The 14230-nt window shown below is 40.0% G+C and overlaps 1 protein-coding gene across 1 annotated transcript; it reads left to right on the forward strand.

Annotated features, from left to right (window-relative positions):
* The first annotated feature begins 1060 nt into the window (after nucleotides 1–1060).
* On the forward strand, nucleotides 1061–8506 carry ech1 (enoyl CoA hydratase 1, peroxisomal). The gene is made up of 10 exons (XM_070905613.1): nucleotides 1061–1344; nucleotides 2483–2651; nucleotides 3509–3597; nucleotides 3678–3802; nucleotides 3933–3981; nucleotides 5119–5183; nucleotides 5738–5808; nucleotides 6900–6971; nucleotides 7622–7772; nucleotides 7912–8506. Exons 1-10 carry the CDS (start codon nucleotides 1308–1310, stop codon nucleotides 8014–8016), a joined length of 933 nt encoding a protein of 310 aa, XP_070761714.1. The 5' UTR covers nucleotides 1061–1307; the 3' UTR covers nucleotides 8017–8506.
* Nucleotides 8507–14230: the final 5724 nt, after the last annotated feature.

The raw sequence follows: 14230 nt of genomic DNA on the forward strand, positions 1-14230 counted from the left end.
TTCTGAGGGTGTGTTGAGCACTCATACAGTATTTTATTTTTGCTTTTGCTGCATTTTTAACAATGCAGTTTAAATGAAACACAAAATGCTACACTCCTAACTTTCTGCCTCATATAGCACACAAAATATGAAGCATGAAGGCATGTGACAAGGCCTGAGAATATGCTGCTGGTGTAGAAGCGGTCACTGTCGGACAACAGTTGAACATGATATCTAGTGCCAAGTTTGGTTCACTGTTCAGTCCCCCCACCAAAATGTTGACACTCATACATGTATTCCATTATCTTAAACACTTGATCCCAGAATGCTCTCAAAACCGGATATAAATACATCAAATGTGCATGTTGTGCACGGCCCTCTCCACAGTTTTGACAACAACCTCAGGTTTGAGGTCACTGTGTACAATACGGAAACATTCACAGAGTGCATGAAGATTCCTGTAAAAGTTTTGTAATGGACCCCTGCAGACCTATCAGAGATCAAATAAAGTAACAAATGTGAATATTTAACTCATTAGTGGGTTCCCTAATGTGGTGTAAAAAAGTAGATACTTGTTGACACTCACTGTGAAGGGGTGTTCAGCCCATATTAGTAACATCCTCAGAAATGAGACTAAGACTCATGTTTTCAGGTTATAGTAGGTCTACAGTTTGAAACTTAAATGATCCAATGATATGAACTTTTCAAAAGTTATTCAATTATTCAAATTATAAAAAGTATAAAAACTTCATTTTGATGTTTACAAATACCAACATTTATGTATAAATATATTTCTAGGACTTAGGCCAACACAATTCAGTGTTTATCCTATTATTTTTGCTTAATAGTGGCTAATATCGCTACATTATATCAAATTTTCAATTTATTTGGATTCGCTATGGTCTGTTTGTCCTCCTCAGCCACCGTAGCGTCGTGTAGATGGCAAGTGGGCGTGGCCTGGAGTTCAGCTGAACCCTTCACCATTCGAAAGGAGCTTGAGCTTGAGTTTGAGCTAGCATAATGAAACTTTCTTCGTTATTGCACACTATTGTATTTGATTGCCTGTAGTCTGCATCTTAACTTTTGGTACATAAATTAGTACTGTATTTACACTTTTTGTACGTTTGTTGGCGTGCAACCAGCTAACTTTATCACTGATAAGACAGTTGTTAATAAATAGTTAGCGTTAGCTATCGTCAGTATAGGGAGCTACAGGCTAACGCTAGTTAACAGCAGACTGAGCTGCAGAGACAGAGGCAGCAGGTGAAGTGAATTAATTATCTCAGTTGATCATTAAAGGATCTGGACTCTGACACGTTCAAAGGGCGATGTTGTCGGTCATTGTCCGTTCAGCTGTCACCAAATGTAAGTGACCATGTTTTGTATGTTTGTTACCTGTTTTTCGTGTTATTAAGGAAAATGTTTGTAATGTATGAAACTTCACAGTGCACCTGATGTTAACTATACAACTAGTTGTGAGGTCTATCAGCTCGCACTGGTTTGTAGATGAATATTAATTTAACTGAGGTAAACAAAAGCTTTGAAGTGCTATGTAGGTGAAAGGTCACCAGTGCAGCATTAGTATTTCTTAGCTGTTGGGCTCCAATATGTATTTTATTATACTTTACTTTAGGTCTGCAACTAACAATTTATTTCATTAGCAGTGAAATTATTATTGATCAATCAATCTTTATAATTAAGTTTATGAAATGTCAGAAAATAGTGGGAAAAAGCTCATCACAACTTCCAAAAGCCCAAGGTGATATCATTAAATGGCTTATTTTCCTAGACCAACAGTCCAGAACCTAAACATATTTATCACACAAGACGGAGAAAAGCATCGAATTGTCTCAGCTCCACTTTACTCCACTTGGCCACACAAGTGAAGGTAAATTGCCCAACCTTTTACTTGACAAATACTTACCATCTACTCTCCTTGGCACCACTGAGTGAAATCCCACAGCCTCGTCTCCTGTGTGACACTTTCTAACACACTTACATAGATTTTGTGAACAAAAATAAAATAATAAAATAATAATTTTTAGATTTGATTTCAGGATAGTCTTTTGTAAAATACATTGGATTAGGGCTACAAATAATGATTATTTTCATTATTGATGATTTTTTAAAAATTTATTAAAAGACCACAAAATAGTTAACAACATCCATCACATGTTCTGAACCCAAGGTGACATCTGCAGATGTCTTATTTTGTCCAATTCACAGTTCAAAACCCCCAAATAGTCACAAATCAAATCCTCATGGAATCAGAATATTTGGTATTATCAAAATAGTAGGTGATTAGTTTTCTGATGATTTTCTGACCTGAACAGTGACCACGGCAGCCCCACTAAAGCCATTTAGCCTTTGCCATTGTTCTTCTATTCTGAATCTAAGTTGTCCTTCTTACTGTTACTGTTCCTTGGTGTCACCTCCTGTTGTTGCAGTAGTTGTGGATGAGGTCATTCTGTTGTTTCTATCAGTCTGTCTCTTTTTCTCTCAGACAGCAGCCTGCGGCTGCCCAGTCAGGCTGTGGTCCGGGCCATGTCGTCCTCAGGAGGTCCCACTTCTCCTTACACCACCCTGGCCATCAGTCACCCAGCAGAGTCTGTCACACATGTAGAGCTTCACCGTCCTGAGAAACGCAACGCCATGAACAAAGCTTTCTGGAGGTAGGTTAAATCGTGCAAACATACTACATACATTAACTTTTAGTTTTACATTGAATGTTGACCTAATTAAAAAAATCCCTTTGAGGAATATTACCCAGAATATTACCCAGTTAAGTTGCTATAAATAACCACAATATGTTACAGCTGGGTGATCTCCGGATTATTAAAGAATCAGTTACATCATATAAAAACCCATCTCCCACAAATGTGAAAGAGGCATGGTGGCGCAGTGGTTAGTACTGTTGCACAGGAAGTAGAGCAGGTTAGGCCAATTGAGGCCAGCAACTTGCATGGCAGCTTAGTCACCATCGGTGCGTGAATGTGTGAGTGAATGTGACCTGATCTGTAAAGCACTTTGGGAACTGTTAAGGTTGAAAAGCGCTATATTAGTGAAGACCAATTACCATTTACTTCTATACTGTTTATAAAAAAATGTTCCCATTGATACTTAATGATCAATATTGGATCATTAAATTGAAAAAAAAATGTCATTATTAAAATTTTTTATTATTTTTTTACCCAGTGCTGATAGATAAGAATGCCTGAGAGGTTGTCCTATAGTTTCATTTTCAAATTGGCTAGTTTACTGTATTTCATATTATAAAAAGTAACTAGCCCACAAATGACTTAAAATAGATATTAAAAATGATTAGATATTAAATAAGTTAACATTAGGTGTTGAAACAGTGAGCAAATCTCCTTCCTAAAGCACTTCTTGACATTTTGTCCTGAAATTACAAGAAACATTTTAAAGTAATTGATATTTAACTGATGTTAAAAAGTAAATCACTCATGCTGAAGTATGTATTTAACAGTTGACCCAACACTGACAGGAACTTTTGGGTTGTTTCTCCCAGGGAGATGGTGGATTGCTTTAATGAGATAGCTGTGGACCCAGACTGCAGAGTGGTGGTGGTTTCTGGAGCAGGGAAGCTCTTCACAGCTGGTGGGTATCAGGCTGTTGACATGACATGACAGTTTTTGTAGTAAAGTTGTATTTACTCTCTGTGCTGTGTTCCTGTCCAGGTATTGACCTGATGGACATGGCGAGTGACGTACTCCAACCAGAGGGCGACGACACGGCCAGAATTTCCTGGAACATCAGAAAAACAATCATCAAGTATCAAGAGACATTCTCCGTCATAGAGAGGGTCAGACCTGAAGAGTGCTCCTGTTTATCACACTAAGGACTTATAAGATCAGACCAGTCACAGACGGGATTATGTATTTGGACAGCATTGAAAATGTTTTTCTGTATTGATTACTTTTTTCATCTTGTAGTGTCCGAAGCCTGTTGTTGTGGCCGTCCATGGAGCCTGTGTTGGGGGAGGTAGGGTGTCATCATCACGCCATCATAGTCCAGATTTTAAATTAGAGCTCAATTTTCCCCGCTGAGTGATTAATAAAGGATTATCTTCTCTTATTTTAAAGACCAGGGGCCTGTATCACAAGGTAAGATTAGTGGGTTAGCTGGCCATCTTTGGGCTTAACTCTGGTTTTCTGGCAACATGGTAACAGATGCTGCACAGCTAACCTGGATCCAGGTTAACTTCAGAAGATCAGATCAGTGGAAATATGTGGTCATCAGTCCTGCAGGATCCTGACATGGACAAAAGAGAGTCTGAGTTTACAATAAAGTAACAAGTAAGAAAGAACAAAGAGACATTTTTATAGATCAGTAGAACCACTTTAAATCCAGAGCGGACACAATTGTAAAATTGTTTCGTCTATCTCAAACACTGTAGATGGTTTTACACGTAGTATTAAATCTTTTTCGACACGATGAGATGGTAATTGTCAAGATAATCCCTTTATTTCCCATACTCGCTCCAATCTACTGAACATGAAAATGCCAACTGTATTTAAAAAGTCCTATACAATAATTATCACATGAATAATATTCAAATATTAAAAGTAAGACTTTAATATTTGAATGTTTCTGCAGCTTCTGATACTCTAGTTTTGTCATTATACTGTATATATTATATATCGCTGAATAACACTTACTGATACTGCAGTAACCCATTTCCCCATGTGTGTCACCTTTTCACTTCATATGAAGCACTCCACTCATGAACCTGAAGTTGCTTGTCATGAACAACTCTGCCTCGTTGCTGGATTGTAAAACCCAGAAATAACGGAGAACCAGAGACCGCCAGACTACTTGACTATGTTGAACTTGCTTTGCGGTACAGGCCCCAGGGTGATACTGGATTAGGTTGCCCACAGCCACAAAGATGGCAGCTCCTTCATGCAGGAGTTATGTCTTGCTCGTCACTGTATGACTACAGTTTGTAATCACTTACATAATTAAGTCGTCAGAAAATGCTACAGTTACCTTCCACAGCAAACACTGAAGTGATCAGAGGAGTTTGTGTAGTTTAAACTGGTAGAGAAAAGAGAAATGAAAAGCTTCAGTCAGTTTTCACACGGTCATGTTCACTGTGGATGTTGTTCTCTGAGGCAGGTGTTGACCTGATCACAGCCTGTGACGTCCGCCTGTGTACCCAGGACGCCTGGTTCCAAGTAAAGGTATATAGACTTCCATCTAAGTTAAAAACATTTAAAATGTGGTGAGGAAAAACGTGAAATGTTGCTTTGGGAAAACGGAATAGATAAACAATCAAGTCAAAAATTAAATGAGCTAGTGAAACATACAGAAATACATCAACCAAATGGTAAAAGAAAATACTTTTAGATTTATTTTTGTTCTCCATTTTCATTATTTAACTAACATTGTTTTTTTACTGATGTATCCAGTCTTAGTTTTGACTTGTCTGATAACATTTTACCGTCTTTGTCAGTTTTAGGGCTTCATATAAAACAAAACAAAAACCATATTCATCATGATGCACAGTGGTGGTGGTTTTTTAGAATGTATAAATAAAAACAAGGATATAGCATTTTAATTTATGAAGTATAAATAAACAGTTAATAATTTATAGGAAAGACCAAGGAGAAGTTTATTGTATCCATAGACCCCTTGCTGTGTTAAAGGCTAGAGGTAAAAAAGTCATGTAGGTGATGTTCTGATACTGAGGGATGATGTTACCACCGTCTCTGTGTCTGTCTGGTTCGCTTTACAGGAAGTTGATGTTGGACTTGCAGCAGACGTTGGAACTCTCCAGAGACTTCCTAAAGTCATCGGCAGCCGCAGGTAAACAAACCATTTTAATAAACCGAAGAGAGTCTGGGAATGAGGTCATGTCTTCTGCTTACTGTTAAAGGTACAGGCTTTAACAGTAAGCATAGGAATATATGTGATGTAGTGTGTACGCCTTTTAAAGTGACAGAAATCATCATGTAACGACCAAAAATCACCAGCTATTTATTCTATTTCTCTAGTCTGAGTGCTTCAATTAGACACAAATCAAATCAATGACAACCACGGAAACAACAAAGCCTCGTGTTGTAGGTTGCTATGGCAACAAGCAAACACGGCAAAAAGTAGAATCCACACATTGTTGTCCAGCACCTGTTGAAGAGTTTTTTGTTTTTTTTTGGATGTGTGTACTTTTTTCTCCAAGTGTAAATGTAACAGGAGTCTCATAGCTATAAACTGTATATTAGACCGGGATAAGCCCCCAACAACCAGAACTAATGAAAAGTTTGTTTGTGCTGAACACCTCAATATCATGTCAAAACATGATATTGCTCCAGGACCATGACAAATACAGGGAATGGACACAATGGATGACGTTAAATTAAAGATATTTATTATAATAACAATTAAAGAAATAACTGCAAATGCAGAGTGTCAGTAACATCAGTGATATAGCTGTGTGAGCATATTGTAGTGTAAGGTGTTATAAAGCAAAACACATATCAAACAAAGACAAAAGCCAGAGAGAGCCGGAGCAACACTGGGCTTTTATCCCAGGTGATCTTAACCGGTTTCCTCTGGCACCTTCAAGGACACATAGGAAAGCACAGTAACTTGTGCACCACACCTGCATGTCAACAGGTTAGGCCCTCACAGTCAATACACAGATCCACTATTTATTCTCTGCCATCAAACGGAGCCAAAAGCAAATAAAGAAAACATTTCGAAAAGAAACCGCATAGAAGCAATTTACAGTAATCTATGACATTAGTTAAGAGCTGATGGGAAACAATGTACAAAACTTCTATTATGTTACAAATTCACAATTTTGAATTTCCTATAGCTTTAAAGTTATGTTTTAAACCCATTACACCTGTAATAAGTCCCTATTGTTGTCATGTGATTAACTCTCCCTCTTTCTCCAGCCTAGTGAATGAGTTGGCTCTGACCGCCAGGAAGATGTACGCCGATGAAGCCAAGAGCAGCGGACTGGTCAGGTAGATCCTCTTGACTCATACACTGATATAGGTGTTTTCTTTCATTAAATTGTTTTTTTGTTGTTTTTTACTGAAGCTGAGCTAAAGACAGTTTTAATTTTGTCAGTGTGATTCTGACACATTGCGCCGTCAGTCAAAAAGTGATCAGCTGCAACAACCTTTATTGTTAAATAAGAAAAGTAACCTCAGCCACTCTAGAGGTGATGCAACTTACAGGCTCATCTTTAGAGCGTGTGCCAGATATCTTCATGCTTACTGATGTTCTGAATCTGGCTCATATTTAACCAGAGTAGATCACAATGGTAACCTCATTATACTGGTTATACAGGATCACCAGTGTTAGTCTCAGTGAAGCTATTGAACCTGAAAACAAGAGGGGCTATAGGCTTGTATTTTTAAGCTAATCTAGCACCACTAATAGGTTTGTTATCATAACACAGAACAAACCTATAGAACAGAGTCATCAATGCACCAAGAATTTATTTCCTCAGTGTTATACTGTAGATCTATCAGAATTTAATTAAGAAGCCAGTCTGTTAAAAATGGACTTTCAACCAAAAATAACACATTTTAATTTCTAAGAGCAATGATCACTTAATTTTAAGCAATTAGTCTCACACTTTAAAATCCTCCACACATTCCCCCTCCAGCCGAGTGTTTGCAGATAAGGAGGCCATGATGGCTGGAGCACTGGAGATGGCCGGGGAGATCGCTGGTCGCAGCCCTGTAGCTGTGCAGGGTACCAAGATCAACCTCATCTATTCCAGAGACCACAGTGTAGCAGAGGGACTGGACTACATGGTAAGAACACATCTACCTTCAAAAAAACAAACATGGAGACCCAACAATGGAGGATTTTACTGAAAATTGCTTATGCAATTATGTCAACAGTTACGTCAACACTTAATTCCTTCACCACCTTTTGTTCATCCTTTTCCAGGCTATGTGGAACATGAGCATGCTTCAGACTCAAGATGTGATGAAATCAGCGCAGGCGTCCATGGAGAAAAAGAGTCCCAAGACGATAGCCTTCTCCAAACTCTAAACCTCACTGAGGCAAGGTTCAGATATAACACACAAGCTGCTGTTTTATTCCTCCATTGTGGCCTTTCTGTTAGAAGGGTGACCCACGTGTGATTCTCTGCTTTAAAAAAAAAAAAATCTAACAATCTGTGGCCATGTGAGGATGAAGTAATGAGACTGAGATTAAGCCTTGAAACCACTGTTGGAAATATTATGAGGGCAGATGGTCCTTCTTAGGATTTGTTTCCAAAGGTCTGTATTATTGTTAGCACTTCGATAACTGGATATTGTACTTTCCATCTGAAAAGGAATTTAAAAAAGGTGTAAATGAAATGCACTTGTAACAGAAGACTGAGATAAATCTAAACTGACCTCACTTATCCTTCAGTGTCAAACAGTTTGTCTACAATTTGTTTCTCAGCTCATGCTTTAACAGCTAGTTTTGTATATCTGTAAATGACATAATGAATGTTTTATCTTATTAAAGAAACTCATCTGAAAGTTAATGTTGACTGATTTGAAATATCAATAGTAACCAAAATAATTTGCTATGATTCAGTCTGCAAAAAGTAGATTAAAATAACTTAAAATGCTTTATTGATAAAACTTTACAAAATAACTTAAATTTACAAAAGTAGAACACATTCAGTGTCGGTCACTGCAGAGTCTGCTTGGCACGAAGTTTCTGTAAGGTTTTCTGTGAAGAGATGGTAAAAAATATTTCTGAATGAACTTGCAACATTGTTTGGTGTCTGCAGTTCTCTAATAAGCATATTGTCTAGAAACCTATTTTCTCAAACACTCATAATTCAAAGTGTTTTACCTTGTGGAACTCTTTGGCCTTTAGTCTGTTTTTTGCATAAGCTTCTTGTCTGCTCCTGACTGCTTTCTGGTGCTTCACCTCCTCCAGCTGCTCATACAGTCTGCAGAAACACATGGTTGCACATGCATCATTTTGTTTTGTGAATGACATCTTTTAGATCTAATGCAAGTAATCTTTTAGGTTTAACCTTTCAAAAATTACCATTCAAGCAAGAAGAAAAAGTCTATGGCTGAAAGACCTTGGGACTCAAACTGAAAAACAGATTTGGTGTATAGTAGTACAGATGACCAACATTTACTCCCAAAGAATAGTGTAGAGGTTAACTGCTAATATTCTAGCAGTACCTCTGCGTTCTCTGGTGCATCTCAGAAACATCCTGCTTCCTTTGCTCCGGTGTGCAGATCTTCACCTCATCTTTCTTTCTCAGCCTGGAATCGCTCACTGAGGAACACAGAAAAACACAAATGGTGAAAATACTGTAATATCCCATTAGGCATATTAGGCTGCACTTAATAGACTGAAACAAGCGAGTCAAAGCATGTTAGCCATTGTACAATTCATTGTTGAAGTGTGAGTTATATCTGAAAATATAGCCAAGACCTGTACCACCATCCTCTCATCAACTATGCATTAATAATTGAGCAGGACTTGCACAGTGACTAATACACAGCTCTGAGTGGCCGATTGTCTATTTAGTACATCTCACAGGACACGCATTACAGTATTTTTCTGACCGGTTGTTAATTCATGCTTTCATTCAGTGGGTATAAAAAAACATTTCATTACCTTAACACTACCTATCCCACCACCCCTCCCCTAACAAAAGGCTATGATTACAAAGTTAAGATACCTGGAGGGGGAAACTGGGGCTTCTGCTGGATGAAGCCAGATTTCTCAGTAGTTTGGTGTTGTTCAACCTGTCCTCCCTTTGACTTGGTCTTTGCCTTACAGGTGACTGGTTGAGAGCACTTTGCTTTAGACTGCTCTCTGGCTTCAGATGAAGCTTGGATTTCAGGTTGAGTCTTGGCAAGAGCCCCTTTGGCTTTGATTTCCTCCACCCTGCGGGATGATCTCTGGAGCAGAGCTCTGCGCTTCTGCTGGTAGACCTCCTGCAGGCCTCTGCTAGGACCCCACTGAATATCCAGGAGCATCACTGAATGTAGGGAGGGAAAGAAGTTACAATGTTCTGACTGAAAGATCTGAGATGCAGTTAATTCATTTGTTTGAGTATGTCGAGTATTGCTCCTTTTTTGTTCCTGATCACATCCATATTTAAATCAGAAGGAACCATAATTCAGCATTATCAGCCCTGCAGTGCTCCCAACAGTTATTTCAGTTAGATACATTCAGTCTGTAATGGATGTGTTGGTACCTGGGTGAGTTTGGCTCTTGTCATCTGGAGTTTCATCCAGTAACAACATGGATTCTGACCCCTAGAGAAAACAAGGATTGTGTTCAGAGATCAGGAAGGCACCTGCTACTGAAGCAAAGTAAAAAAGTCAACAACATGTAAAGACCATCAGCCAGTGGATTTTGGGAGACTGACATTTGCGTAACTGGATAGTCACCTCTGTCTCTTGGTCTTTCTGTCCTTCTTCCCTCACCCCATCTGGATGTTTGTCTTCCCAAATTCCCTCTTCATCAGTGATTGTGGTCTCTTGGAACTGCAGTGTGGTGTCTGTCAGGCTCACTAGTGTGATCTCTGACTGCTCCAAGATCCCCTTCTCATCGGCAGCTTCCTGATAGACAGGGAGAGATGACAAGTGCACAGCTCAACCAATCACATAGCACACAAGTTATATAAAAAAAAAGGTTTAAAACCATAACAAATTTCCCAAAATAATCTGTGACATTTTCCTCTAAAAAAAAAAAGTAGCATGACCAAACAACGCAGCGCTCTTAATGGGCAGGTGCTGCCTTTTGGGGTCAGTTAATGTCTGAAAGATGTTACTTTTCATCAATAGATTTATCAAGGGGAACAAGATCACAGTCGTACCACTATCTTCTCCGAGACAGGAATAGCATTCCTCAGGTTTGACTTCAGCTCTCCAGCACAGAGGTCAATGAATGGGACAGTCTCTCCAAGCCTTTCAAAAATGCAGCTTCTGTCTGCATCCGCTCCCTCTTGCTGCGGCATGCCCACATCATCATACATGGTTAAAGTTGACAGATTCAGAGCTGTTAGCTCCACATCTGTCCTCGTGGTGGGAGACACCATAAGGACAGATTCATGGGGATGGTACTGGGAGGTGATGAGCTGGGAGAAAGATTCGTGTAATGCAGGGGGAGCTGTCCTGCAGCTGTACAGCTCCTCTGTTCTAAGGTGCTCAGGAGGTTCAGACTCAACAGAAGGATCATCATGGGTTTCAAACTCTTCAGAAGATGTGGAAATACTGCGGTCCTCGCTGGCTGGCTGTCCTTCAGGGGAGTTAGGCAGATCGTGTTCGGGCAGGTGAAAGATCATGGAGGGGTCTGCTGTTTCGTTGTGGGTGACCTCAGCCTGTAGCGGGTGGAATGAGTCTGAGCCTAGAAATACTAAAAATGGTGGTAAACATAATACACAGTTAAAGTTTCTAACCAGGTAAGAAAAATACATGCAAATACAAGGTAGCTGACTTTGGCTAAACTGCAAGAACACATTTTGCTTCAAGTTCCTTAAGTCAAACTTGGATATACATATTGTGGATGATGAGAATATAATCTCTGATTCAACCACCATGAGGTCAAGTCACCGTAATGACTTGAATATTTAATACCTCACCTTCAGTCCTCTCTGGTTCCAGGTCCATTGGACTAGTTTGGTTCTGCAGCATCTTGTCCTGTGGATGTGGATTCACACCTGGGACAGAGGCACTGTGTGATGAGGCTTCAGGAGGCAGCGCTGGGTATGAGGGCACACTGGTCTCAGTTGAGACACCAAGATCCACATGGCTTCTTCCACCTACAAAACAGCAGATGAGTTGATGACAAACTCACAAAAGCATAGAGGACATATTGGAGTCATTTATGCTACTGCTTACAATCCTTTTACCTGAGCTCCCACTGTGCTGGCCTGCAGACTCATCCAGCTCCCCAACCAGTGGTCTCATCCGGCTCTCCTCCAGATCTTCATCCAACCATGTGGTTGACTGCTCCGACGCCATCTGACCCATCAGCTGACATGCATAAAAGTCCTGCCCACCATTCAGCCAATGAGAGCTGGACTGATGGGAGAGTCGACCAATCATCCGACTCAGAGTGGAGTCCCATCCAGCTTCATCCAAGCTCACTGAAACCAGCGGACTTGGTCGCTGACCAATCATGGACGAGTGAGCCGATGGTTGACCGACCAGTTGCTCCATGGCCGAGTCCCTATGGTCAGCAGCGAGACAGGATGACTGGTCTGTCAGCTGGCCAATCAGAGGTCTGAAAGAGTCATGTTCTTGGTCCTCAGCCAGTGACGGGTCCTCGCCTGAGAAGTGCTCCAGGACTGGATTGACTGTATTGTCCCATTCCTGCAGCAAAAACAAATCAACTGAATGCTGGGTATTTTAAAATGTATTTATACTAATGTTATTTATAATGAGTTATAAGTTGTCCTTGTTTTTAGCTGTATGTTTATTTTTATCTTCCTGTAAATTGTACTTAGAACTGTGTGTGTAACATTGAGAGAAACTTAAAACTAGAGTCAAATTCCTTGTATCTGTACACATGCTTCGCCAATAAAGCGGATTCTGAAGTCTGAAATAAAATAGAGTCAAACAGTAACATGATTGACTCAAGCAGCAGCACATATACTGTACAATACATTTACATGTTTGTTGTTAATTGTTAACAACTTAATATTTTCTCAAGTGGCCACAAAAAAACTTCAGTGTTACAACCTACAAAATAATAAGATTGTGGATTGAGAGTCACTGACCAGGTCCCTCCTCTGTGACCCCGCTATGTCTGAGGGAAGAGACTGATGAGCTGTAGAGCCTTCATCCTCCCCTCTCCTCTGTGAGACTCGAACCAAAGACTGCTGAGAAACTGAAGAGCCATGTTCCTCCACATATGAGCCTTCACTGTCTGCAGATCAACAAAGAAGAAATAAGACACTGTACGAACATTATACAGTCTTCGGGCATAAAATACTGGTTTACGTGCAAGTGATGACGGCCCATTTAAACTGAATCACGTTTGTGGCAAACATACAACAATTTCAACAAACTTTCCAAAACCAAAGCACACCATATTTCACAGCGATTTGCCAGGTGTGCAGAGGTGCATCACTTTTCGTGTGTACAATTGATGAAACACCTTGAGTGCCATATCACATCTCGCCCCTCTAATTGATGGCAGGCCTTTTGCCCTGCCTTTGAGTGTGGCCGGTATGAACAACTATAAACATTTTCTGACATGAGAGAGAAGGTATTGTTGTAATAAATGTGTTCAGTATGTGAAGTATACCTGTTTTCCCAGTGGTGCTGAGGGAGATGTTAAGCTCCCTTGTGTATCTGTCTATAATGCGCTGGATGCTGCTGTCATTAAACAGAGAGTCTACAGCCGGACCAGGACGGCCTTCAGCTGAGCCGTCCTTCATGCAGAAGCTTTGACCAGATGGAGAGGAGACGTCGAGTACATCTGCTCCTCGTCGTTGTTCTACACAATGTCTGAGGGGCGGGGATTTATCTAATGAAGAAGTGGGAAAAGAAAAAGGAGAGCATATTTAGAAACATAACTGGCATGTTGCCTAGTGTCTATACAGTATGGGTCCTGTACAGTACCTCATTGTCATCTTACAGATGCATTTACATTAAAAAAAACATTAACTGCCTGCAGAACTGAAGCATATTACAAAAGGTCCCACAATAATTTTGAAGCACATAATCAGATTCTCTATTGAATGTTGGTAAGGTGATTTAAATACTAATAGCTTCTGGTAGATTTTCTGATGTTTCTTTTGCTGGGTTGCACAAGATTCAAAGCACAACATCAACCACATGGTCAAACTCAAGAACAAAGAATGACAAAAGCACCATGTGCTACAAGACACACTCCTGCTGTCCCTCACCAGTGTTTAAGTTTTGTTCCGGATCGGTGGTGATGTAGCTGCCGGTGGAGATGGTGGTGGAGGAGAGGCAGTCAGAATCAGGAGGTCGATGTGCAGACTGAGACACACACACAATAAAAAGTGGAGATAAACATAACTGACTCAGGAAACCTATAATTGGGCTCACACAGTTACAGCACACACAAAACTGGAGTGACACATTTTTAGAGAGATTCTAACTTGTTTTCAGCAGACTTATTTTTATGTTTTAAGTTACTCATGCCATGGCCTTTTGGTAAAGTACTTTATTCATCTGTAGGGAAATTACTTTTATAAAACGGTTTATGTAAATGCACATAGACTCACTGAGCTCAGTTCAAGTGTAGAAACCCTCATGAA

This window comes from Enoplosus armatus, chromosome 5 (assembly GCF_043641665.1).
Source record: "Enoplosus armatus isolate fEnoArm2 chromosome 5, fEnoArm2.hap1, whole genome shotgun sequence".
In the NCBI taxonomy this organism is placed as follows: Eukaryota; Metazoa; Chordata; class Actinopteri; order Centrarchiformes; family Enoplosidae; genus Enoplosus; species Enoplosus armatus.

Bases quoted from the DNA above. Each gene is read 5' to 3' on its own strand.
- ech1 (XM_070905613.1), top strand. From the start codon at position 1,308: ATGTTGTCGGTCATTGTCCGTTCAGCTGTCACCAAAT. The intron at 3,982-5,118 runs GTAGGGTGTCAT...TCTCTGAGGCAG, and splicing joins TGGAGCCTGTGTTGGGGGAG to GTGTTGACCTGATCACAGCC. The intron at 6,972-7,621 runs GTAGATCCTCTT...TTCCCCCTCCAG, and splicing joins AAGAGCAGCGGACTGGTCAG to CCGAGTGTTTGCAGATAAGG.